The sequence below is a fragment of the Chrysemys picta genome, chromosome 17, assembly GCF_011386835.1.
Source record: "Chrysemys picta bellii isolate R12L10 chromosome 17, ASM1138683v2, whole genome shotgun sequence".
Lineage (NCBI taxonomy): Eukaryota > Metazoa > Chordata > Testudines > Emydidae > Chrysemys > Chrysemys picta.
The window spans coordinates 26,107,714-26,134,147 of NC_088807.1; the positions used below are offsets into that span (position 1 = coordinate 26,107,714).

Consider the following 26,434-nt stretch of genomic DNA (forward strand, 5'->3'; position numbering starts at 1 on the left):
GAGGCGAAGGGCGGCCTTGGACCCGGGCCGGGAAGGCCTGGGGAGGAGCCGGACTCTGGCAAACGAGGGGCAAATACAGAATTGGGCCAAACCCGACCGTGAAGAGCAGCGAGCCGGAGCCTGGGGCCCGGAGCGGAAGCTGGAAGCTGCTCCACGACCTGTGGGGCCCCTGGGCGAGCCAGCTGCGAAAGGGTCACTCAAGGACGACAAGGCCATTGCGGAGAAATGAATCGAATTCGGTCTTCACGGCCGAGGATGGGAGGGAGATTCCCAATCCGGAGCCCGTCTGTTTAGGTGACAGATCTGCGGAAGTGTCCCGGATTGAGGTGTCGCTAGAGGAGGGTTTGGAACAAACGGATAAACTAACCCGCACTAAGTCCCCAGGCCCAGATGGGCTCAGGCAGGAACTCAGACGTGCCGTTGTCGTCTGTCCCCGCTGACGAGGACGGCTCCTGTGCCGCCGATCGTTACAAAGGGCTCCAGCGGTGCTCCCGGCAATTACAGGCCGATGAGTCTGACTTCAGTCCCGGGCAAAGGGCTCGAAAGTGTCGTAGAGAACAGAACGGCCAGACACGGAGCTCACCACAACTTGTGGGGGAAGAGGCAACGTGGATTTTGTAAAGGGAAATCGTACCTCACCAATCTACTAGACTTCTCTGAGGGGATCCACCAGCCCGTGGCCAAGGGGATCCCGTGGAGATCGTGGACTTCGATTGTCAGAAGGCCTTTGACACGGTCCCTCGAGCAAAGGAAGACGAATAAATGGTCAGTTCTCAGCATGGAGCGAGGGACCTCGTGGTGTCTCCCAGGGGGTCTGTGCTGGGCCCCGTCCTAGTCGACAGAGCGGTGAGGTGGCAAAATTTGCAGACGATTCAAAAAAGGACCTCACAAAACTGGGTGACGGGGCAACAAACTGGCAGGCCCAATTCAACGCTGATAAATGCACATTGGGAAACCCCGTCCCAACTCTGCAGATACAACAGTGGGCTCTGCATTAGCTGCTGCCACTTGGGAGAGACCTTGGAGTCAGAAAGTGCCTCTCTGTGACTCCCTGGTGTGACCACAAAAATATCCCAGAACAGTCCCGCGGGGGCGGAGGAAGTAAAGCAGGACGGGTCGTTTACTCCTCCTCCTCCTCACACAGGAACCAGGGGTCACCCTATCAACAGAGCAGGCAGCAGGTGTGAGACAAGCCAAAGGACGACAGTAGCCTGGGGAACTCCCTGCCACAGGACGCTGTGAGGGCCTAGCAGGGCTGAGAAAGGAACTAGAGCAGTTCCTGGGGGTGGGCCGGGGCCACTGCTGGTGGAGAGAAGGGGATTAGTCGGCTGTCCCTTTGTCCCTCCCCCCAGGGGCCCCTTTTCCTTCCTCCTGTCTCCCCACCTGGACATCTGGGTTCCTCTTTCTTCCTCTCACTGTTCCCTCTCCCCCCACTGGTACTCAGACGCCTGCGTGCCCCACAGCCTGGCCCTGGCCGGACGCCTGGGTCCCTCCCCTTCCCCCCTGCAGCGAGAGAGGATGGGGTTATAGGACGGCTGGGGACAGGACCCCCCCCCCAACCCAGAACTGGGCCCTATTTGGCCGTGTCCATTGTTAGTGGTCTCAGGACAGCACCCCGAGCATCCAGCTAAGAGCGGTGTGCGTGTGGGTGGGTGGGTGCATGCGCGCTGGGCATGGCCCCTTCCTCCGGCCACGACTGGGACCCGGAGAATGTCAGGAGGGGCCGTGGCCTTCGCCCCAGACAGGGAGCCCCCCCCTCTGGCTACCTACCTCCGGTCAAATGGGGAGCCCCTGGGTCTGATCTGGGGGGGCAGGTGGGACATTGGGATACACCCCCCCAGCCCCACTGTGTCCACTCGGAAGGGTGCAGCAGATGGGGAAACTGAGGGACGGCCAAACGTGCTGGCAAAGAGCCAGAAAAGCAGTCGGGGTTTGCGGTCCGGGGTCGTGGGTCCCTCGCCCGGCTGGGCCTGTCTCCGTGATCCCGTAACCCAGCTGGGGGGATTTCCAGCACCGGCCCACGGCCCAGCCCAGAGACCGGCCAGCCAGGCCTGCAGAGCTCCAGATACCCCAGTCCCATCCCCGCCCCATGGACCCCACACAGCCCCGGCCCTTCCTAGCGCCCCCCACCCCATGACCTGCTGCTGGGGGCGCGGCTCCAGCACCCAGCCCTGCCGGCCCGTGGTTACAGGCGGGTGACGCCTCCCCCAGCCTCCTGCCCTTCGCGGCCCCACAATCAACATGCAAAGGAGGCCCTGCCCCCCTCCCAGGGAGAGAACCCAGGAGTCCTGGCTCCCAGGCCCCCCCGCTCTAACCCACCAGCCCCATGGGGCCGGGCAGGATACCAGGGTTGATGGGTGCAAAACTCCATGATACTCCCCAGCTCGTTTGACAGGTTTTATTATTGACAGACCGTGGGATGTGAAAGTGCCCCCCCGCCCCTCCCCGCAGCCCTGCCAGTGCCCCCCCGCCCCTCCCCCCAGCCCTGCTGGTGCCCCTCACTCCTGACCCATAGCCCCTGCTAGCCCAGCCCCGCCCCCCCCACCCTACCAGTGCCCCTCACTCCTGACCCACAGCCCCTGCCCCCCCAGTGCCCCTCACTCCCGACCCGCAGCCCCTACCAGCCCTGCCCCGCCCTACCAGTGCCCCTCACTCCTGACCCACAGCCCCTGCCAGCCCAGCCCCGCCCCCCACAGCCCTACCAGTGCCCCTCACTCCTGACCCACAGCCCCTGCCCCCCCAGTGCCCCTCACTCCCGACCCACAGCCCCTGCTCGCCCAGCCCTGCCCCCCCCACAGCTCTGCCGGTGCCCCTCACTCCCGACCCGCAGCCCCTGCTAGCCCGGCCCTGCCCCCCCCCGAGCTCTGCCGGTGCCCCTCACTCCCGACCCACAGCCCATGTCGCATTGCAGTCTGTGGTGCGGGGGGGGGGGCTTTTTCTCCTTTTAACACCTCCCCATCCATGCCTCAGCTCTCTCTGGTCGCCCCCTGAGCTAGTGGGGTGGGGGGGGCCCAGCGGGTGAGTTGGGAGAGGCGGGGGGGGGGGCTGTGGTCGGAGGATACCCAGCCCCAGAGGTGGCTACTGGCGGGCGGCTGGGTCTGGGGTTTGGTCCTTCATGCAGTTGGGCTCATGCAGATGCCAGCACCTGCAGGGAGAAAAGGGGGGGAGAGACCATGAGCACTGGGGGGAGCAGGCCAAGGGGGGGGCTGTTCTCACCTCTCTGGTGGCCAGCCCCTGTTTGGGGGGCGGAGCTAAACCAGGGAGAGATGGGGCGTGGCCAGTGTGGGGGCTCTGTGGGCGTGGCCAGTGGAGCTCCGCTGGGGGCGTGTCTAGACGGGGGCGCGGCCAGGTGCAAGAGTGTGCTGGGGGCGTGGCCTGGGTGGGTATATGGGCGTGGCTAGATTGGGGCGGAGCCAATCATCCCCCCGCCCCCCCCCCCTGCCCCGTTCTCACCTCTGGGGTCACCAGTCCCCGCTCGGCCCCCCCGGCGCCTCCTCTGCCGGCTCGTCGGCCTCGGGGCCCTGCCCCACCTTGCTGATGTGGCGCAGGAAGGACGTGGCGTTGAAAGCTCGCTGGGGGGCACAGAGAATACACTGCGTGAGCCCCCCCGGGATGGGACCCAGGCGTCCGGGACGGCTAACCCCTAGGGGGGCCCCCAACGCACCCACCCTCTGGGGACGGGACCCAGGCGTCCGGGACGGCGAGCCCCTAGGGGGACCCCCAACGCACCCACCCTCTAGAGATGCGACCCAGGCGTCTGGGGTGGGGGAATGGGACCCAGGCGTCCGGGGCTCACCTTCCACTGAGTCCTGGCGAAGTTTTTCTGGATCTGTTCGCTGACGGAGCCGTGAATGTTTTTGTCCAGGGCCGTGTCCCCCGAGATCCTGGGGGGGTCAGAGGTGAAAGGTCAGGGGGCTCTGGAGGGGGACCCCCCACCCCCTCCCGTCCCATGGAGGGGCGCTCACCACGGGTGCTGCAGGGCCTGTTCACACGTGTAGCGCGTCTCGGGGTCCCGCTGCAGCAGCTGCCGGATGAAATCCTTGGCTGGGGGAATGGGGGGTCCCTGTGAGCAGGGGACCCCCATATCCCCTCCCACGTAGGCACCCCCACGCCCATATGGGGGACCCCCATTCCCCCTCCCACGTAGGCACCCCCACGCCCATATGGGAGACCCCCATTCCCCCTCCCACGTAGGGACCCCCACTCCCATATGGGGGACCCCCATTCCCCCTCCCATGTAGTGACCCCCCACTCCCATATGGGGGACCCCCATTCCCCCTCCCACGTAAGTACCCACCACTCCCATATGAGGGACCCCCATATCCTCTCCCATGTAGGGAGATCCCCTCCCTGCTGTCCGAGCCCCTCCAGGTTCCCCTGCCTGCCCCCCAGGGCCCCCACCCAGATGTCGGGGCCCCCCCGCAGGGTCTTACCCGAGTCCGAGATATCGTCCCAATAGGGCGAGTCGAACTCGAACTCCCCTTTGAGGATCTGGGCGAAGAGTTCGGAGTCGTTGTCGTCGTAGAAGGGGGGGTAACCGCACAGCCTGGGGGCGGACGGGGGGGTGAGAGACGGGGGACCCCCCCATGGACACCCCTTCCCCAGGGGGCCAACGCTCCCCACAGCCCTCCCGGACACCTGGGTCCCCTGACCCATGTCTCCTCCCCTCCCCAGAGACACCGGCCCGGACGCCTGGGTCCCATTCTGCGGGGCCGAGTGTGCTGTGGGGACCCCTGGTAGCGGTGCCCCCCGGACGCCTGGGTTCTCTCACCCCCGGCAAGGGCGGGACTTACAGGATGTAGGAGATGACGCCCAGCGCCCAGGAATCCACGGCTTTCCCGTAGGGCTTCTGCTCCAGGAGCTCGGGGGCTGGCGGGTGAGAGACGGGAGTCAGTGCCCCGGCCCCCCAAACTACCCCGTCCCCCCCAAACTGCCCCCATGCCCTCGGCCCCCGCCTGCCTCTGGCCCCCCAAACTGCCCCCATGCCCTCGGCCCCCGCCTGCCCCCGGCCCCCCCAAACTGCCCCCGATGCCCTCAGCCTCCGCCTGCCCCCAGCCCCCCCAAACTGCCCCCATGCCCTCGGCCCCCGCCTGCCTCTGGCCCCCCAAACTGCCCCCGCCTGCCCCCAGCCCCCCAAACCGCCCCCGCCTGCCCCCAGCCCCCCCAAACTGCCCCCATGCCCTCGGCCCCCGCCTGCCTCTGGCCCCCCAAACCGCCCCCGCCTGCCCCCAGCCCCCCCAAACTGCCCCGGCCCCCCCAAACTGCCCCCATGCCCTCAGCCCCCGCCTGCCTCTGGCCCCCCAAACTGCCCCCATGCCCTCGGCCCCCGCCTGCCTCTGGCCCCCCAAACTGCCCCCAGCCCCCCCAAACTGCCCCCGGGCCCTCACCCACGTAGCCGGGGGTCCCACAGGCCGTGGCCATCACCCCGTCCGACTCCAGCTTGGAGAGCCCGAAATCCGTGATCATGATCTTGGCGTCCTCGAGGGGGCTGGCGTAGAGCAGGTTCTCGGGCTGGGGGGCGGGGGGGGGTTACACTGGGGGGGCATCTGGGCAGAGACCCCCCATCCCCTCCCTGCAGCCCCCCCCAGACTGCACCCACAATCCCGCCTCATGACCCTAACCCCCCCATCCCCTCTGAGACTCCGCCCCCTGCTGTGACTCCGCCTCCACCAGGCCCCCCTGAGACCCCGCCCCTGGTCTCTCGGAATCCCCGCCCCCAGGCCCCCCTGAGACCCCGCCCCCAGGCCCCTCTGAGGCCACGCCCCTCACCTTGAGGTCCCGGTGCACGACGCCCAGCTGGTGCAGGTAACTCACGGCGCCCAGCACCTGCCGGACGAGGCGGCTGGCGTCCCGCTCCGTGTAGTGCCCCCGCGCCACGATCCGGTCAAACAGCTCCCCCCCCGTCACCCTGCCAGAGACCCCCGTGAGCCAGGGGACCCAGGCGTCCGGGCTCCCAGTCCGTCACCACGGCCCACGCCGCTCCTACAGTCGGGGAGAGAACCCAGCCCCCCGGGCTCCCAGCCCCCCTCCTCTAACCACCAGCCCCCACTCCCCTCCCAGAGCCAGGAAGAGAACCCAGGCGTCCTGGCTCCCAGCCCCCCCTGCTCTACCCCACCAGCCCCCACTCCCCTCCCAGAGCCGGGGAGAGAACCCAGGCGTCCGGGCTCCCAGCCCCCCTGCTCTAACCCACCAGCCCCCACTCCCCTCCCAGAGCGGGGAGAGAACCCAGGAGTCCTGGCTCCCAGCCCCCCCTGCTCTACCCCACCAGCCCCCACTCCCCTCCCAGAGCCAGGGAGAGCACCCAGGAGTCCTGGCTCCCAGCCCCCCTGCTCTAACCCACCAGCCCCCACTCCCCTCCCAGAGCGGGGAGAGAACCCAGGAGTCCTGGCTCCCAGCCCCCCCTGCTCTAACCACCAGCACCCACTCCCCTCCCAGAGCTGGGGAGAGAACCCAGGAGTCCTGGCTCCCAGCCCCCCCTGCTCTACCCCACCAGCCCCCACTCCCCTCCCAGAGTCAGGGAGAGTACCCAGGAGTCCGGGCTCACAGCCCCCCGTGCTCTAACCAGCAGCACCCCTCCCCCAGAGAACCCAGGAGTCCGGGCTTGCAGCTCCCCCCTGCTCGAACCACCAGCCCCCCCTCCCCCAGCAGAACCCAGGCGTCCGGGCTCACAGCTGCATGGCCAGGTACAGGTGCGTGGGAGTTTCGTGGATGTTCTCCAAAGCCACAATGTTCTCGTGATGGACCCTGCAACGGAACGGGGGGGGGGGTCAGCCCCAAAACAACCCCAGAGCCCCCACCCCCCCTCCCCACACCCCTCCCGCTCCCCACCCCCCAGCTCCCCAGCCACACACCCCTCCCCATACCCCTCCCGCTCCCCACACCTCTCCCCCCGCTCCCCACCCACACACCCCTCCCCCTCCCCACCCCCCAGCTCCCCAGCCACACACCCCTCCCCCTCCCCACACCTCTCCTCCCTGCTCCCCCTCCCCACACCCCTCCCCCCTGCTCCCCAGCCACACACCCCTCCGCCCCGACCCCCCCTTACTTCCGGAGCACGGCGATTTCATTCTCCACAGCCACCTCCTTGCCCCGCAGCGCCTTCTTGGGGATGCATTTCAGGGCCACCAGCCGCTGGGAGCCCCGCTCCTCGGCCAGGAACACCTCCGAGAAGGCCCCTCTGCGGGACAGACCAACATGGGCGGCTGCCCCCCACCCCAGCAATGCAGAGAGGGGGAAACCGAGGCACGGAGACGCTGGAGAGCGGATACGTCCACCAGAGTCACCAACCCAGGAGTCCTGGCTCCCAGCCTCCCCGCTCTACCCCACCAGCCCCCCCTCCTCCCACAGCCGGGGAGAGAACCCAGGAGTCCTGGCTCCCAGCCCCCCTGCTCTACCCCACCAGCCCCCCCCTCCTCCCAGAGCCGGGGAGAAAACCCAGGAGTCCTGGCTCCCAGCCTCCCCGCTCTACCCCACCAGCCCCCCCTCCTCCCACAGCCGGGGAGAGAACCCAGGAGTCCTGGCTCCCAGCCCCCCTGCTCTACCCCACCAGCCCCCCCTCCGCCCAGAGCCGGGGAGAAAACCCAGGAGTCCGGCTCCCAGCCCCCCCCAACCTGCCCCCAGTTTATTCACCCCTCCCCAGGATTTGTGGCCCCCCCCTTCCCGGGTGACTCACGCCCCAAGTTTCTCCTTGATGTCATAGACGGTGCCGATCTCCTCCGTGGTTTTTCTCCAGCTCTCTCCCATGAGCACGGCTCGCGGGTCTGGCCAGGCACTGGGGAGACAGGGCAGGGAAGGACCCATGGGTTGGGCATAGAACCCTGCTCTGATCCACGAGCCCCCACTCTCCCCCCAGAGCCGGGGAGAGAACCCAGGAGTCCGGGCTCCCAGCCCCCCTGCTCTACCCCACTAGCCCCCACTCCCCTCCCAGAGCTGGGGAGAGAACCCAGGAGTCCTGGCTCCCAGCCCCCCCTGCTCTAACCACTAGACCCCACTCCCTCCCAGAGCCGGGGAGAGAACCCAGGAGTCCTGGCTCCCAGACCCCCCCTGCTCTAACCCACCAGCCCCCACTCCCCTCCCAGAGTGGGGAGAGAACCCAGGAGTCCTGTTCAAAACCGAAAGGGGTTGAAGACCAGATGCACTGAGCAGGGCATTGGTGAGGTACCTCCATTCTGGGGGGGGCAGGAAACGGGGGAACCTTCCCATGGGGCTGTGCAGAAGGGCCTGGCAGTCTGCTAGACCCTCCCCCCAAAGACTAGGGTCACCGTGCCCCACCTCCCCCCACACCACACACCCGAGGCCCATTCACCACTTAACCTTCCATGGTTAAGTGGTGAATGGGAGGCAAAAAAGATGGCCACCACTGGGTGTTAAAGGGGTGTGGGGGTGAAAGGATCCAGGGGGGAGGGCTGGGAAAGGGTCAGGGTGCGTGTGTTCAATTAGTGATTGGAGGGGAGGGAAAGGATGCAAGGGGATGGATGGGGCGTGTGGAGATGGAGGGAGGGATGGGGCGTGTGGGGTGTGTGGGGATGGATGGAGGGATGGGGTGTGTGGGGATGGATGGAGGGATGAAGGGATGGGGTGTGTGGGGATGGATGGGGTGTTTGGGGATGGAGGGAGAGAGGGATGGGGCGTGTGGGGATGGATGGACGGATGGAGGGATTGGGCGTGTGGGGATGGATGGACGGATGGAGTGATGAAGGGATGGGGGTGTGTGGGGATGGATGGAGCGATGGAGTGATGGGGTGTGTGGGGATGGATGGACGGATGGAGTGATGAAGGGATGGGGTGTGTGGGGATGGATGGAGGAATGGGGTGTGTGGGGATGGATGGACGGATGGAGTGATGAAGGGATGGGGTGTGTGGGGATGGATGGAGTGATGGGGTGTGTGGGGGTGGATGGATGGATGGAGGGATGAAGGGATGGGGCGTGTGGGGATGGATGGAGTGATGAAGGGATGGGGTGTGTGGGGATGGATGGAGCGATGGAGTGATCGGGTGTGTGGGGATGGATGGACGGATGGAGTGATGAAGGGATGGGGCGTGTGGGGATGGATGGAGTGATGAAGGGATGGGGTGTGTGGGGATGGATGGACGGATGGAGGGATTGGGCATGGGGGGATGGATGGACGGATGGAGGGATTGGGCATGGGGGGATGGATGGAGCGATGGAGGGATGGGGCGTGTGGGGATGGATGGATGGATGAAGGGATGGGGCGTGTGGGGATGGATGGAGCGATGGAGGGATAGGGCATGTGGGAATGGATGGATGGACGGAGGGATGGGGCGTGTGGGGATGGAGGGATGTATGGGACGTGTGGGGATGGAGTGATGGAGGGATGGATGGGGTGTTTGGGGATGGATGGAGGGATGGGGTGTGTGGGGATGGATGGACGGATGGAGGGATTGGGCATGGGGGGATGGATGGACGGATGGAGGGATTGGGCATGGGGGGATGGATGGAGCGATGGAGGGATGGGGCGTGTGGGGATGGATGGATGGATGAAGGGATGGGGCGTGTGGGGATGGATGGAGCGATGGAGGGATAGGGCATGTGGGAATGGATGGATGGACGGAGGGATGGGGCGTGTGGGGATGGAGGGATGTATGGGACGTGTGGGGATGGAGTGATGGAGGGATGGATGGGGTGTTTGGGGATGGATGGAGGGATGGGGTGTGTGGGGATGGATGGAGGGATGGAGTGATGAAGGGATGGGGTGTGTGGGGATGGATGGAGTGATGAAGGGATGGGGTGTGTGGGGATGGATGGAGTGATGAAGGGATTGGGCATGTGGGGATGGATGGACGGATTGGGCGTGTGGGGATCGATGGAGTGATGGGGCGTGTGGGGATTGATGGACGGATGGAGGGATTGGGCTTGTGGGGATGGATGGAGCGATGGAGTGATCGGGTGTGTGGGGATGGATGGACGGATGGAGTGATGAAGGGATGGGGTGTGTGGGGATGGATGGAGTGATGGGGTGTGTGGGGGTGGATGGATGGATGGAGGGATGGGGCGTGTGGGGGTGGATGGATGGATGGAGGGATGGGGCGTGTGGGGATGGATGGAGTGATGAAGGGATGGGGTGTGTGGGGATGGATGGAGCGATGGAGTGATCGGGTGTGTGGGGATGGATGGATGGAGGGATGAAGGGATGGGGTGTGTGGGGATGGATGGAGGGATGGAGTGATCGGGTGTGTGGGGATGGATGAACGGATGGAGTGATGAAGGGATGGGGCGTGTGGGGATGGATGGAGTGATGAAGGGATGGGGTGTGTGGGGATGGATGGAGCGATGGAGTGATCGGGTGTGTGGGGATGGATGGACGGATGGAGTGATGAAGGAATGGGGTGTATGGGGATGGATGGAGTGATCGGGTGTGTGGGGATGGATGGACGGATGGAGTGATGAAGGGATGGGGTGTGTGGGGATGGATGGAGTGATGGGGTGTGTGGGGGTGGATGGATGGATGGAGGGATGGGGCGTGTGGGGATGGATGGAGTGATGAAGGGATGGGGTGTGTGGGGATGGATGGAGCGATGGAGTGATCGGGTGTGTGGGGATGGATGGATGGAGGGATGAAGGGATGGGGTGTGTGGGGATGGATGGAGGGATGGAGTGATCGGGTGTGTGGGGATGGATGAACGGATGGAGTGATGAAGGGATGGGGCGTGTGGGGATGGATGGAGTGATGAAGGGATGGGGTGTGTGGGGATGGATGGAGCGATGGAGTGATCGGGTGTGTGGGGATGGATGGACGGATGGAGTGATGAAGGAATGGGGTGTATGGGGATGGATGGAGTGATGAAGGGATGGGGCGTGTGGGGATGGATGGAGTGATGAAGGGATGGGGCGTGTGGGGATGGATGGAGGGATGAAGGGATGGGGCGTGTGGGGATGGATGGATGGAGTGATGAAGGGATGGGGCGTGTGGGGATGGATGGAGCGATGGAGTGATCGGGTGTGTGGGGATGGAGGGATGGAGGGATGAAGGGATGGGGCGTGTGGGGATGGAGGGATGGAGTGATGAAGGGATGGGGCGTGTGGGGATGGATGGAGGGATGAAGGGATGGGGCGTGTGGGGATGGATGGATGGAGGGATGAAGGGATGGGGCGTGTGGGGATGGGTGGAGCGATGGAGTGATCGGGTGTGTGGGGATGGATGGATGGAGGGATGAAGGGATGGGGTGTGTGGGGATGGATGGAGGGATGAAGGGATGGGGCGTGTGGGGATGGATGGAGCGATGGAGTGATCGGGTGTGTGGGGATGGATGGACGGATGGAGTGATGAAGGGATGGGGTGTGGGGATGGATGGAGCGATGGAGTGATGGGGTGTGTGGGGATGGATGGAGTGATGAAGGGATGGGGCGTGTGGGGATGGATGGACGGATGGAGTGATGAAGGGATGGGGTGTGTGGGGATGGATGGAGCGATGGAGTGATGGGGTGTGTGGGGATGGATGGATGGATGGATGGATGGAGGGATGAAGGGATGGGGTGTGTGGGGATGGATGGAGCGATGGGGATGCATGGACGGGTGGTGTGACGGCTTCGGTCACAGAGACCCCCTTGGGACTGTCACCTGACGTGCTGAGTTCACCTCGGAGCCCATTTTCCCTGCCAGCCGGGCACTGCAGAACCGGCCGTGTGGAGCCAGACGCGCCAGCCGGCTGCAACCCAGAGCCACGTCTGGGCCACGGCCCCAAAGCCTCAGGTGTTAACCAAGAACTGCCCTGCAGGTTCCCTGCCTCCAGCCCCCCAGCTCCCCGTGGGGTCCGAACGCCACATAAGAACGGCCAGACTGGGTCAGACCAAAGGTCCATCCAGTCCCGTATCCTGTCTACCGCCAGTGGCCAACGCCAGGTGCCCCAGAGGGAGTGAACCTAACAGGTAATGATCAAGTGATCTCTCTCCTGCCGTCCATCTCCATCCTCTGACAGACAGAGGCTAGGGACACCCTTCCTTACCCAGCCTGGCTAATAGCCATTAATGGACTTAACCTCCGTGAATTTATCCAGTTCTCTTTTAAACGCTGTTACAGTCCTAGCCTTCACAACCTCCTCAGGCAAGGAGTTCCACAGGTTGACTATGCGCTGCGGGAAGAAGAACTTCCTTGTATTTGTTTTAAACCTATTAGTTTCATTTGATGACCCCTAGTTCTTGTATTATGGGAATAAATAAATAACTTTTCCTTATCCACTTTCTCCACATCACTCATGATTTTATAGACCTCTATCATATCCCCCCTTAGTCTCCTCTTTTCCAAGCTGAAGAGTCCTAGCCTCTTTAATCTCTCCTCATATGGGACCCTCTCCAAACCCCTAATCATTTTAGTTGCCCTTTTCTGAACCTTTTCTAGTGCCAGTATATCTTTTTTGAGACGAGGAGACCACATCTGTAAGCAGTATTCGAGATGTGGGCGTACCATCGATTTATATAAGGGCAATAAGATATTCTCCGTCTTATTCTCTATCCCCTTTTTAATGATTCCTAACATCCTGCTTGCTTTCTTGACCGCCGCTGCACACTGCATGGACATCTTCAGAGAGCTATCCACGATGACTCCAAGATCTTTTTCCTGACTTGTTGTAGCTAAATTAGCCCCCATCATATTGTGTGTATAGTTGGGGTTATTTTTTCCAATGTGCATTACTTTACATTTATCCACATTACATTTCATTTGCCATTTTGTTGCCCAGTCACCCAGTTTTGTGAGATCTTTTTGAAGTTCTTCACAGTCTGCTTTGGTCTTAACTATCTTGAGCAGTTTAGTATCATCTGCAAACTTTGCCACCTCCCTTTTTACCCCTTTCTCCAGATCATTTATGAATAAGTTGAATAGGATCGGTCCGAGGACTGACCCTTGGGGAACACCACTAGTTACCCCCTCCATTCTGAGAATTTACCATTAATTCCTACCCTTTGTTCCCTGTCTTTTAACCAGTTCTCAACCCATGAAAGGACCTTCCCTTTTATCCCATGGCAGCTTAATTTACATAAGAGCCTTTGGTGAGGGACCTTGTCAAAGGCTTTCTGGAAATTTAAGTACACTACGTCCACTGGATCCCCCTTGTCCACATGTTTGTTGACCCCTTTAAAGAACTCTAATAGACACGATTTCCCTTTACAGAAACCATGTTGACTTTTGCCCAACAACTTATGTTCTTCTACGTGTCTGACAATTTTATTCTTAACTATTGTTTCGACTAATTTGCCCGGTACCGACGTTAGACTTACCGGTCTGTAATTGCCGGGATCACCTCTAGAGCCCTTTTTAAATATTGGCGTTACATTAGCTAACTTCCAGTCATTGGTACAGAAGCCGATTTAAAGGACAGGTTACAAACCTTAATTAATAGTTCCACAACTTCACATTGGAGTTCTTTCAGGACTCTTGCGTGAATGCCATCTGGTCCCGGTGACTTGTTACTGTGAAGTTTATCAATTAATTCCAAAACCTCCTCTCGTGACACTTCAATCCGTGACAGTTCCTCAGATTTATCACCTACAAAAGCAGCTCAGGTTTGGGAATCTCCCTAACATCCTCAGCCGTGAAGACTGAAGCAAAGAATCCATTTAGTTTCTCCGCAATGACTTTATCGTCTTTAAGCGCTCCTTTTGTATCTCGATCGTCCAGGGGCCCCACTGGTTGTTTAGCAGGCTTCCTGCTTCTGATGTACTTAAAAAACTTTTTGTTATTACCTTTGGAGTTTTCGGCTAGCCGTTCTTCAAACTCCTCTTTGGCTTTTCTTATTACATTCTTGCACTTAATTTGGCAGCGTTTATGCTCCTTTCTATTTGCCTCACTAGGATTTGACGTCCACTTTTTAAAGGAAGTCTTTTTATCTCTCACTGCTTCGTTTACATGGTTGTTAAGCCACGGTGGCTCTTTTTTAGTTCTTTTACTGTGTTTCTTAATTTGGGGGATACATTGAACTTGGGCCTCTATTACGGTGTCTTTGAAAAGCGCCCATGCAGCTCGCAGGGATTTCACTTTAGTCACTGTACCTTTTAACTTCTGTTTAACTAACCCCCTCATTTTTGCATAGTTCCCCCTTTTGAAACTAAATGCCAAAGTGTTGGGCTGTTGAGATGTTCTTCCCACCACAGGGATGTTGAATGCTATTGTATTATGGTCACTATTTCCAAGCGGTCCTGTTATAGTTACCTCTTGGACCAGCTCCTGCGCTCCACTCAGGACTAAATCTAGAGTTGCCTCTCCCCTTGTGGGTTCCCGTACCAGCTGCTCCATGAAGCAGTCAGTTAAAGTATCGAGAAATGTTATCTCTGCATTTCGTCCTGAGGTGACATGTACCCACATAAACCCCTTTCACTCGGTCTAAAGCTTATCCAGGCTAAACTCAGAACCTGTCCCCCCTCGATAACCCTGAGAGCGAGATGCACAGCTGTTTGATCCCCAGCTATTAATTACTTACTCTGGGTTAATTAATAAACAAAAGTGATTTTATTAAGTATAAAAAGTCGGATTCAAGTGGTTCTGCGTAGTAACAGACAGAACAAAGTAAGTTTACCAGGCAACATGAAACAAAAACCCGCAAGTCTGAGTCTGATGCCTTTAAAAAACTTGTTACAGATAAATCTCAGCCTCCGAGATGTTCCAATGAGCTTCTTTCACAGCCTAGACCCCTTCCTAGTCTGGGCCCGACCCTCCCCGGCACGGCCCTTGTTCCAGCTCGGGGGGGAGCTGGGGGTTTCTCATGACTGTCGCCCCCTTTCTTCTGTCCCCCCCCTTATATCGCCTTGGCCCAAGGCAGGAACCCTTTGTCCCTCTGGGTCCCGTCCCCCCCACTGGAAAAGCCCCCAGGGTTAAGATGGATTCCAGGCCCGGGTGACATGGTCACATGTCCTGGGAGCCCCCCAAGCCTGGCTCCCAGGGCCCTGCCTGCAAACAGAGCCAGCCCCAGCCAATTGTCCCGGCTAACGGGAGCCACCAGGAACGGCCCCCACTTGGCATCATGACAACAGGCCCCCCGAGTTAGTTCCTATTTCTAGTCCCAGATCCACGAGTGAGACATTTATACAGACACGACGGCCACGCTCCGGAGAGTGTCCCGTACGAGAGCCCTTTGGCGTGAAGCATGTTCCAGTTACGTCCTAGTCACTCCTTAGCATGTTTTCATAAATCATATAGAGCGCACAACATCACAAATGGATTGACAGGGGGATGGAGGGATGGGGCGTGTGGGGATGGAGGGATGGGGCATGTGGGGATGGAGGGACGGATGGATGGAGGGATGGGACATGGGATGGAGGGATGGAGGGAGGGATCGATGGGACGTGTGGGGAAGGATGGAGGGATGGGGCGTGTGGGATGGAGGGATGCATGGAGGGATAGATGGATGGATGGATGGGATGTGTAGGGATGGATGGGATGTGTGGGGATGGAGGGATGGATGGGATGTGTGGGGATGGATGGAGGGATGGATGGATGGAGGGATGGGATATGTGGGGACAGATGGAGGGATGGATGGGACGTGTGGGGATGGATGGATGGACGGATGGAGGGATGGGGCGTGTGGGGATGGATGGAGGGATGGGACGTGTGGGATGGAGGGATGGATGGAGGGATAGATGGATGGATGGAGGGATGGGACGTGTGGGGATGGATGGAGGGATGGGGTGTGTTGGGATGGATGGATGGACGGATGGAGGGATGGATGGGACGTGTGGGGATGGATGAATGGAGGGATGGACATGTGGGATGGAGGATGGAAAGAGGGATAGATGGATGGATGGAGGGATGGGACGTGTGAGGATGGAGGGATGGATGGAGGGATGGATGGGCGTGTGGGGATGGAGGGATGGACGTGTGGGATGGAGGGATGGATGTAGGGATAGATGGATGGAGGGATGGGGCGTGTGGGGATGGAGGGATGGGACGTGTGGGGGATGGAGGGATGGATGGGACGTGTGGGGATGGAGGGATGGATGGGACGTGTGGGGATGGATGGAGGGATGGGGTGTGTTGGGATGGATGGATGGACGGATGGAGGGATGGATGGGACGTGTGGGGATGGATGAATGGAGGGATGGACATGTGGGATGGAGGGATGGAAAGAGGGATAGATGGATGGATGGAGGGATGGGACGTGTGAGGATGGAGGGATGGATGGAGGGATGGATGGGGCGTGTGGGGATGGATGGATGGAGGGATGGACGTGTGGGATGGAGGGATTGGACGTAGGGATAGATGGATGGAGGGATGGGGCGTGTGGGGATGGAGGGATGGATGGGACGTGTGGGGATGGATGGAGGGATGGGGTGTGTGGGATGGATGGATGGACGGATGGAGGGATGGATGGGACGTGTGGGATGGATGAATGGAGGGATGGACATGTGGGATGGAGGGATGGAAAGAGGGATAGATGGATGGATGGAGGGATGGGACGTGTGAGGATGGAGGGATGGATGGAGAGGATGGATGGGGCGTGTGGGGATGGATGGATGGAGGGATGGACGTGTGGGATGGAGGGATGGACGTAGGGATAGATGGATGGAGGGATGGGGCGTGTGGGGATGGAGGGATGGGACGTGTGGGGATGGAGGGATGGATGGGACGTGTGGGGATGGATGGAGGGATGGGGTGTGTGGGGATGGATGGAGTGATGGACGGATGGAGGGATGGATGGGACGTGTGGGGATGAAGGGATGGACGTGTGGGATGGAGGGATGGACAGAGGATAGATGGATGGATGGATGGATGGAGGGATGGACGTGTGGGATGGAGGGATGGGACGGAGGGATAGATGGATGGAGGGATGGGACGTGTGGGATGGAGGGATGGATGGGACGTGTGGGGATGGATGGAGGGATGGGTGTGTTGGGATGAATGGATGGACGGATGGAGGGATGGATGGGGCGTGTGGGGATGGATGGATGGAGGGATGGACGGAGGGATAGATGGAGGGATGGATGGGACGTGTGGGGATGGATGGAGGGATGGGGTGTGTTGGGATGGATGGATGGACGGATGGAGGGATGGATGGGGCGTGTGGGGATGGATGGATGGAGGATGGATGTGTGGGGATGGAGGGATGGATGGATGGATGGATGGATGAATGGATGGATGGATGGATGGAGGGATGGACGTGTGGGATGGAGGGATGGATGGACGGACGGATTCACAGAGGGAAGGACGGATGGAAGGACAGGGCATGTGGGGCTACGGGGAAGATGTGGGGAGTGGGGGCGGCCGCAGACCAGGCCCAGCGCATACTACACAATCTGCTCCACCCTCCATGTCCCGCACTGGTGTTATTCACACAACCCCCCTGCCAAATCCACCCTGCTGCTAACACAACAAGGCACCACCCAGCCATCACGACACACAGCAACACACACCACAAATCAAATACCCCCCAAGCAAGGAGCCACCACCAACACCACACACAGCTAACACAACACCAACCCCGCTGTGCACTACACACATCAACCTCAACAATGCCCGCACAACACACACAGCCAGTACTACACAACCCCCATACACACCACATCTATCCACCCACACAACACACACAGACAGGGTAACGCAACCCCCTGCTACACAGCACATGTATCCACCCGCACAACATACACAGCCAGGGTAACACAACCCCCCCATACACACCACATCTATCCACCCACACAACACACACAGCCAGGGTAACACAACCCTCCATACACACCACATCTAGCCACCCACACAACACACAGAGCCAGGGTAACACAACCCCCCCCCACACCACATTTATCCACCTACACAACACACAGAACTAGGGTAACGCAACCCCCCCCCACAGACCACATCTATCCACCCACACAACACACGCAGCCAGGGTAACACAACCCCCCATACACACCGTATCTATCCACCCACACAGCCAGGGTAACACAACCCCCCATATACACCACATCTATCCACCCACACAACACACAGAGCCAGGGTAACACAACCCCCCCACACACCACATCTATCCACCCACACAACACACAGCTAGGGTAACACAACCCCCCCACACCACATCTATCCACCCACATAGCCAGGGTAACACAACCCCCCCATACACACCACATCAATCCACCCACACAACACACAGCCAGGGTAACACAACCCCCTATACACATCGAATCTATCCACACACACAACACACACAGCCAGGATAATGCAACCCCCTGCTATACAGCACATGTATCCACCCACACAACACACAGAACTAGGGTAACGCAACCCCCCCACACACACACCACATATATCCCCCCGCACAACACACAGAGCCAGGATAATGCAACCCCCCCACACACCACATCTATCCACCCACACAACACACAGAACCAGGATAACACAACCCCCCCATACACACCACATCTATCCACCCACACAACACACAGCCAGGGTAACGGAACCCCCCACTACACACCGCATCAATCCACCCACACAACACAGAGCCACGGTAACACAACCTCCCCATACACACCACATCTATCCACCCACACAACACACACAGCCAGGGTAACACAACCCCCCCCATACACACCACATCTATCCACCCACACAACACACACAGCCAGGGTAACACAACCCCCCCATACACACCACATCTATCCACCCACACAACGCACAGCCAGGGTAACACAACCCCCGTCAACCCCCCCATGCCCCACCCCACTGCCAGCCCAGCACCACCCGCCACTGCTAAACCCCCTCCCGCAGAGAACCCAGGCGTCCGGGCTCCCAGCCCCCCCCCCATGTCTCCCCTCCCAGGGGGTTCTGGCACCTACCAGCCGGACCTGAGCCCCCTGCAGCTTCTCTCGGAATCTCCCTTAGTCCCCCCCGCCCCCCCCCCCTCGCCCGCCCCCCCGCCCCCCCTCGCCCCTTCCCGGCGCTCCTGCCTTGTAAGGAAATGGCAGGTTTCCCGGAGCCAACCAGAGAGAGGGAGGCTCCGTTTCCCACGCGGGTGCCCGGACGCCTGGGTTCCCCTCCCCGGCTTTGGGGGGGGGGTGTAAGGGGAGGGGGTTCTAGTGGTTAGAGTGGGGTGGGGGGGGGCTGGGAGCCCGGATGCCTGGGTTCCATCCCAGCTCGGGGGTGGGGGGGTTACAGTGGCTGGAGGAGCGAGGCCTGTGACCCCCCCCCGCTATGAGCCCCCCCAGCTGACCCCCCCCCCCCAGTACTGCACAGGTCGCTGCCCCAGCCGGGACACGGAGCTAGACGGGCCCATCAGGTGACCGGGGGGGGGGGGGTGGATGGGGAGAGAGCGGGGGGGGGGCGGCGGGGCTGTAAGCGATGTGGGATGTGGCCACCAGAGGGCGCCCTAATACCGCTGCTGCTCCCCACTGCGATGTCAGCGATCAGGCCACAGACAGGGCTGGAGAACCCAGGAGTCCGGGCTCCCCCCCCCCCCCGCTATAACCCACCAGACCCCTCCCCTCCCAGAGCCAGGGAGAGAACCCAGGAGTCCAGGCTCCCCCCTTCCCCGCTCTAACCCACCAGACCCCTCCCCTCCCAGAGTCGGTGAGAGAACCCAGGAGTCCTGACTCCCAGCCCCCCTGTTCTAACCCACCAGCCCCCCCACTCCCCTCCCAGAATCGGGGAGAGAACCCAGGAGTCCGGGCTCCCCCGCGGTCTAACCAACCAGCCCCCTCCCCTCCCAGAGTCGGGTAGAGAACCCAGGAGTCCGGGCTCCCCCCCCGCTCTAACCCACCAGCGCCCCTCCCCTCCCCTCCCCTCCCAGAGTCGGGGAGAGAACCCAGGAGTCCTGGCTCCCAGCCCCCCCCTGCTCTAACCACTAGCCCCCACTCCCCTCCCCAGAGCCAGGGAGAGAACCCAGGAGTCCTGACTCCTAGCCCCTCCTGCTCTAACCCACCAGCCCCCACTCCCCTCCCCTAGCCGGTCAGAGAACCCAGGAATCCTGGCTCCCAGCTGCCCCCCCCCCCGCTCTAACCACCAGCCCCCACTCCCCTCCCAGAGCCGGGGAGAGAACCCAGGAGTCCTGGCTCCCCCCCCTGCTCTAACCCACCAGCCCCCCTCCCCTCCAGAGCGGGGAGAGAACCCAGGAGTCCGGGCTCCCCCCCTGCTCTAACCCACCAGACCCCACTCCCCTCCCAGAGCCGGGGAGAGAACCCCGGAGTCCTGGCTCCCAGGCCCGCCCTACTCTAACCCACCAGCCCCCACTCCCCTCTCAGAGTCAGGGAGAGAACCCAGGAGTCCTGGCTCCCAGCCCTGCCCAACTCTAACCCACCAGCCCCCACTCCCCTCCCAGAGCCAGGGAGAGAACCAGGAGTCCTGGCTCCTAGCCCCCCCCCCGCTCTAACCCACCAGCCCCCACACCCCTCCCCCTAGCTGGGCAGAGAACCCAGGAGTCGTGGCTCCCAGCCCCCCGCCCCCGCTCTAACACCAGCCCCCCACTCCCCCTCCCAGAGCGGGGAGAGAACCCAGGAGTCCCTGGCTCCCAGCCCCACCCTGCTCTAACCCACCAGCCCCCACTCCCCTCCCAGAGCCGGGGAGAGAACCCCGGAGTCCTGGCTCCCAGCCCCCCCCTGCCCTAACCCACCAGACCCCTCCCCTCCCAGAATCGGGGAGAGAACCCAGGAGTTCGGGCTCCCATGCCCCCCGCTCTAACCCACCATCCCCCCCTCCCCTCCCAGAGCCAGGGAGAGAACCCAGGAGTCCTGGCTCCCAGCCCCGCCCTACTCTAACCCACCAGCCCCCACTCCCCTCCCAGAGCCAGGAAGAGAACCCAGGAGTCCTGGCTCCCAGCTCCCCCCCCCCCCCGCTCTAACCCACCATCCCCCACTCCCCCTCCCAGAGCCGGGGAGAGAACCCAGGAGTCCTGGCTTCCAGCTCCCCCCCCCCCGCTCTAACCACAATCCCCCACTCCCCTCCCAGAGCTGGGGAGAGAACCCAGGAGTCCTGGCTCCCAGCCCCACTGCTCTGACCCACCAGCCCCCTCTCCCCTCCCAGAGCTGGGAGAACCCAGGAGTCCTCCCCCTCTTGCTATGGAGGAATCCCAGCAGGAGGGTGATGGGGGGCTGGGATGCAGGTGGGGGCTGTAGGTGGAGTTCTGGGGGGGGTCTCTAGTAGCCTGGGTGGTGGGAGCTGGGGGTGTTTCTGCCGGAAGGAGTTGGGTTTGGGGGGGCGGGGGGCTGCGCTCTCCCAGCTGTGAGGGGGGTGCGGGGGGATCCCCAGCAGCGGGGGGGGGAGGGGCTGCGCTGTCCCAGCTGTGAGGGGGGTGCGGGGGATCCCAGCAGCGGGGGGAGGGGCTGCCCTGTCCCAGCTGTGAGGGGGGGGCGGGGGATCCCAGCAGCGGGGGGGGGGAGGGGCTGCACTGTCCCCAGCTGTGAGGGGGGGCGGGGGATCCCAGCAGCGGGGGGGGGGGAGGGGCTGCGCTGTCCCAGCTGTGAGGGGGGGGGCGGGGATCCCAGCAGCGGGGGGGGAGGGGCTGCGCTGTCCCAGCTGTGAGGGGGACGGGGGATCCCAGCAGCGGGGGGGGGGAGGGGCTGCGCTGTCCCAGCTGTGAGGGGGGGGCGGGGATCCCAGCAGCGGGGGGAGGGGCTGCGCTGTCCCAGCTGTGAGGGGGGGGCGGGGATCCCAGCAGCGGGGGGGGAGGGGCTGCGCTGTCCCAGCTGTGGGGGGGGGCGGGGATCCCAGCAGCGGGGGGGGGAGGGGCTGCGCTGTCCCAGCTGTGGGGGGGGGGCGGGGATCCCAGCAGCGGGGGGGAGGGGCTGCGCTGTCCCAGCTGTGGGGGGGGGGCGGGGATCCCAGCAGCGGGGGGAGGGGCTGCGCTGTCCCAGCTGTGGGGGGGGGCGGGGATCCCAGCAGCGGGGGGAGGGGCTGCGCTGTCCCAGCTGTTGGGGGGGTGCGGGGGGATCCCAGCAGCGGGGGGAGGGGCTGCGCTGTCCCAGCTGTGAGGGGGGGGCGGGGGATCCCAGCAAGCGGGGGGAGGGGCTGCGCTGTCCCAGCTGTGGGGGGGGGCGGGGATCCCAGCAGCGGGGGGGGAGGGGCTGCGCTGTCCCAGCTGTGGGGGGGGGGCGGGGATCCCAGCAGCGGGGGGGGGAGGGGCTGCGCTGTCCCAGCTGTGAGGGGGGGGCGGGGGATCCCAGCAGCGGGGGGGGGAGGGGCTGCGCTGTCCCAGCTGTGAGGGGGGGGCGGGGATCCCAGCAGCGGGGGGGGGGGGGGAAGGGGCTGCGCTTGTCCCAGCTGTGAGGGGGGGGCGGGGGATCCCAGCAGCGGGGGGAGGGGCTGCGCTGTCCCAGCTGTGAGGGGGAGCGGGGGATCCCAGCAGCGGGGGGGGGGAGGGGCTGCGCTGTCCCAGCTGTGAGGGGGGGCGGGGGATCCCAGCAGCGGGGGGAGGGGCTGCCCTGTCCCAGCTGTGAGGGGGGGGGCGGGGATCCCAGCAGCGGGGGGGGGGAGGGGCTTGCGCTGTCCCAGCTGTGAGGGGGGGCGGGGGATCCCAGCAGCGGGGGGAGGGGCTGCCCTGTCCCAGCTGTGAGGGGGGGGCGGGGATCCCAGCAGCGGAGGGGGGGGCTGCCCTGTCCCAGGTGTGAGGGGGGGCGGGGATCCCAGCAGCGGAGGGGGGGAGGGGCTGCGCTGTCCCAGCTGTGAGGGGGGGGCGGGGATCCCAGCAGCGGGGGGAGGGGCTGCCCTGTCCCAGCTGTGAGGGGGGGGCGGGGATCCCCAGCAGCGGAAGGGGGGGGCTGCCCTGTCCCAGGTGTGAGGGGGGGGCGGGGATCCCAGCAGCGGAGGGGGGGAGGGGCTGCGCTGTCCCAGCTGTGAGGGGGGGCGGGGATCCCAGCAGCGGGGGGGGAGGGGCTGCGCTGTCCCAGCTGTGGGGGGGGGCGGGGATCCCAGCAGCGGAGGGGGGGAGGGGCTGCGCTGTCCAGCTGTGAGGGGGGGGCGGGGATCCCAGCAGCGGGGGGAGGGGCTGCCCTGTCCCTCCCCCCCCCGCTCCCAGTCACACGCTGATCCCGAAATAGCGGCTCCTCCCCCTGCCTGGCAGCGCTGGCGGGGGGGGGGGGTGAGGGGGGCGGCTCCCGAGGCGTGATGCTGCCCGTGACGTCACCCCGTGTCTGCATAAAGCCCGGGGGGGGGGCGGACGGGGACAGACGGACAGAGGGGCCGCGAGAGACCGAGGACAGACGGACGCCAGCCGCCCCCCCGCACCGCAGAGACCTCGCCTCGCCCCCTCCCCCCGCGCCCCGGCCCAGGGGGGCTGCCCCGCGCCCGACCCCCCCCCAATGAGATTTTTCAGGCTGACCTTCAAGTGCTTCGTGGATTGCTTCTGATCCCCCCCCCCCGCGCTGCAGCGACCCCCCCGCCTCCAGAGCCCCCCAGCGCCCCTCCCCCCCCAGCTCCTCTCTTTGCAAGGGGGGGGAGAGATTTTTAATTGCAGCCTCTTTCTTCCCCCCCCCCCCGCCAAGACCCGGATCCTGACCCCCGCCTAGTAAATTTGGGGGGGCTTCCCCTCCGCCCTCCCGCAGCGCCCACAGACCCCCCACCGCAGCGCCCCCCCGACCCGGATCTTCCCCCCCACCCCTCTTAGAGAGGGGGGCCCGGAACCCGCCCCCCCACCGGACCATGAGCAAAGGGGACTTGTTGGAAAACGGGGTGTACAGCGTCCCCTTGGGGGGGGCCATGTGCCAGGAGGAGGGGGGGGCTGATGGCGGTGGTCCCGCAAAGGGGGCCGGGGGGGGGCCCTGCCGGCCCCCCCGCCGCCCGCCGCCCCGCCGCCGCCCCCCCCGGGAGACCTGGACCCGGCAGATGGATTTCATGATGTCCTGCGTGGCTTCGCCGTGGGCTGGGCAACGTGTGGCGCTTCCCCTATCTGTGCTACAAGAACGGCGGAGGTGAGGGGGCGGGCAGGGGAGGGGGCTGGTTGGGGGAGGGTGAAGGGGCAGAGGGGGCTGGCTGAGGGAGGGGAGGGGGCTGGCTGCGGTGGGAGAGGGGCAGAGGGGAGGGGCTAGTTGGGGGAGGGGGGAACGGGAGGGGGCTTGCTGAGGTGGGGGAGGGGGCTGGCTGGGGGACTGGCTGTGGTGGGGAGAGGGTCAGAGGGGAGGGGCTGGCTGGGGGAGGGGGAAGGGGCAGAGGGGGCTGGCTCAGGGAGGGGAGGGGGGCAGAGGGGAGGGGGCTAGTTGGGGAGGGGGCTGGTTGGGGGAGGGGGGGAAAGAGGGTCGGAGGGGGAAGGGGCAGAGAGTGCTGGCTGAGGTGGGGGAGGGAGGGGAAGAGGGGCAGAGGGGAGGGGGTTGGCTGGGGGAGGGGGGAGGTACACACCTGTAGGGGGGTGAGCACTGCCAGTCCCTCCCCCACGCTGGGTGTCACTGCTCTGGAAGTGCAGGGCAAAGTGCGCCTGGAGGGGTGGGGGGAGGGCGTGGGGTGGGCCAGGTGTGGGGCTGGGCAAGGAGCAGGCAGCACAGGTGTGGGAGGGGCCTCCCGCCCCACAAATCCCTCCTCAGCCTATGGGCCCCTCCCAGCCCCACAGCCCCGATCTCTGCCCTGAGGGACCCCAGCACTGCCCTGTGCCCCTCCCCACCCCGACTCAGTCGTTCTCTCGTTGTCTGTATCCCCATAGTCCCCCCCCCGCCATCCACCCCCATCCATCTCTCTATCCCCGACACCCCCTCTATCTCTCTGTCCATCCAGCCGCAGAACTCCCTCCCTCTATCTCTCTATCCAGTCCCATAACTCCCTCCCTCCATCTCTCCAGCCCCATAACTCCTTCCCTCCCTCTATCTCTCTATCCAGCCCCATAACTCCCTCCCTCCATCTCTCCAGCCCCATAACTCCTTCCCTCCCTCTATCTCTCTATCCAGACCCATAACTCCCTCCCTCCATCTCTCCAGCCCCATAACTCCTTCCCTCCCTCTATCTCTCTATCCAGTCCCATAACTCCCTCCCTCCATCTCTCCAGCCCCATAACTCCTTCCCTCCCTCTATCTCTCTATCCAGTCCCATAACTCCCTCCCTCCATCTCTCCAGCCCCATAACTCCTTCCCTCCCTCTATCTCTCTATCCAGCCCTATCTATCTATCTATCTATCTATCTATCTATCTATCCCCATCCACCCCTGTATCTATCTATCTATCTATCTATCTATCTATCTATCTATCTATCTATCTATCCCCAGCCACCCCCTCTATCTATCTATGTATCCCCACACCCCTCATCTATCTCTCTATCTCTCTACCCTCAGACACCCCATCTATTCTATCTATCTATCTATCTATCTATCTATCTATCTATCTATCTATCTATCTATCCCCACACACACCCTCTATCTATCTATCTATCTATCCCACGCACCAGGCTGTCTGTCTGTCTGTCTGTCTCTCCCCCCCTCGCCCGTCCAGCACCGTGCCCAGCCGGCTGTGCTGTGCTGACTGGCCTAGCCGGCTGACACTGACTCACCGCCTGTCACCCTCCCGCACGGTGACACACGCGCTGGTGCCTGTTGTCACACACCAGGCTGGGGGCTGTCCGGGAGGCTGGGCCAGGCAGGGGAAGCTGCCCGCGGCGCGTGGGCCCCTCCCGCTGGCTCCGGCGGTTCTCCCCGGGCGCCCAGTGGCTGGGATCTCGCCGGGCCCTGCGAGCCCGCGCCTCTCGCCCCACTCCCGCCCCACCACAAACTTCACCGCGCTGACCTAGGGGCCCAACCGGAATTTCGGGGCCTTTTTATTTGTCCAAAAATTCCCAAATGTTTCATTTTCCACCCGAAATGATCTTTGTTTTTAATCTTTCTATTTGCCACAAAGGTCACAACATGCCATTTTCAAGCCCAAATCCCCCCACCCCACCCCTGCAAACTGTCCGGCCTTGACATCAGTTTGTTTCAATCTGGGAACAATTTGACAGAAGGTTCATTTTAACCCCCCAGCCGACGTCTGTCGATCTGCAGGAATTGTCACGTTTCCCTTTTCTCCCTGAATCAACCCCCCCCCTTTCATTCACCAAAAATGTCCAAAGGTTGCATTTTCGACTGAGAATTAATTTCCCCCGGATTTCTCAGCGCCACCGGCTACCGGACAAACCCATTCCTTGCCCCGCTGCCTTGGCAAACGGGCCAGCCGGTGAATTTTCTCCCTCGCTCCGATCTGCCGGGGCCCCGGTGCGACCGTGGCTGGGATCCAACGTCCCGGGCGGGGCCCACGGGTGCGGAAAACGATGAATTTGCAGCGTTTTAAAACAAACTCTGTCGACTTTGTCGCAGCTGCGGGAAGTGGCTGGGTTTCAACCTAAGAGTTGGGGGGGGGGTCCGAGGGGGGTCAGACAGTGCGGGGGGGGGCTGGATGATACTGGGTTTGATGGTGGAGGGGCCGAGCTGCAGGGAGTTGGACGCGCTGGAGACCCGCGTCCCGTCGGACCCCATCCCCGGCTGGCGGCTCTGCCGTTTCCCCCGGGAAGGGGACGCAGCGTGGGGGGGCCCCGGGCAGTGCCTGGCCCGGCTTTCT

General features: G+C 63.0%; 1 protein-coding gene across 3 annotated transcripts; it reads right to left on the bottom strand.

Moving 5' to 3' along the window:
- Positions 1-2,768: 2,768 nt before the first annotated feature.
- LOC101943010 (calcium/calmodulin-dependent protein kinase type 1B) lies at positions 2,769-18,846 on the bottom strand. Of its 3 annotated transcripts, none has more exons than XM_065571756.1 (13): positions 18,776-18,806; positions 13,345-13,502; positions 7,673-7,771; positions 7,046-7,253; positions 6,670-6,744; positions 5,770-5,908; positions 5,388-5,511; positions 4,794-4,869; positions 4,434-4,546; positions 3,966-4,044; positions 3,797-3,884; positions 3,454-3,572; positions 2,769-3,145 (listed from the first exon to the last, which is right to left on the bottom strand). In XM_065571756.1, exons 3-12 carry the CDS (start codon positions 7,695-7,697, stop codon positions 3,462-3,464), a joined length of 1,038 nt encoding a protein of 345 aa, XP_065427828.1. In that variant the 5' UTR covers positions 7,698-7,771; positions 13,345-13,502; positions 18,776-18,806; the 3' UTR covers positions 2,769-3,145; positions 3,454-3,461. The 3 variants fall into 3 exon arrangements, with proteins under 3 accessions (XP_065427828.1, XP_065427827.1, XP_065427829.1); XM_065571757.1 differs by having other exon boundaries at positions 2,773-3,145; positions 7,046-7,177; positions 18,776-18,802; XM_065571755.1 differs by lacking the exon at positions 13,345-13,502 and having other exon boundaries at positions 18,776-18,846.
- Positions 18,847-26,434: the final 7,588 nt, after the last annotated feature.

What these genes read in the sequence shown, in the direction of transcription:
- LOC101943010 (XM_065571755.1), bottom strand. Translation starts at nt 7,697, where the DNA reads ATGACATCAAGGAGAAACTTGGGGC. An exon ending in TGGGACCCCCGGCTACGTGG is followed by an intron (nt 4,870 to 5,387) that starts GTGAGGGCCCGG and finishes CTCACCCGCCAG; the next exon opens with CCCCCGAGCTCCTGGAGCAG. An exon ending in GGACGATATCTCGGACTCGG is followed by an intron (nt 4,045 to 4,433) that starts GTAAGACCCTGC and finishes CCATTCCCCCAG; the next exon opens with CCAAGGATTTCATCCGGCAG.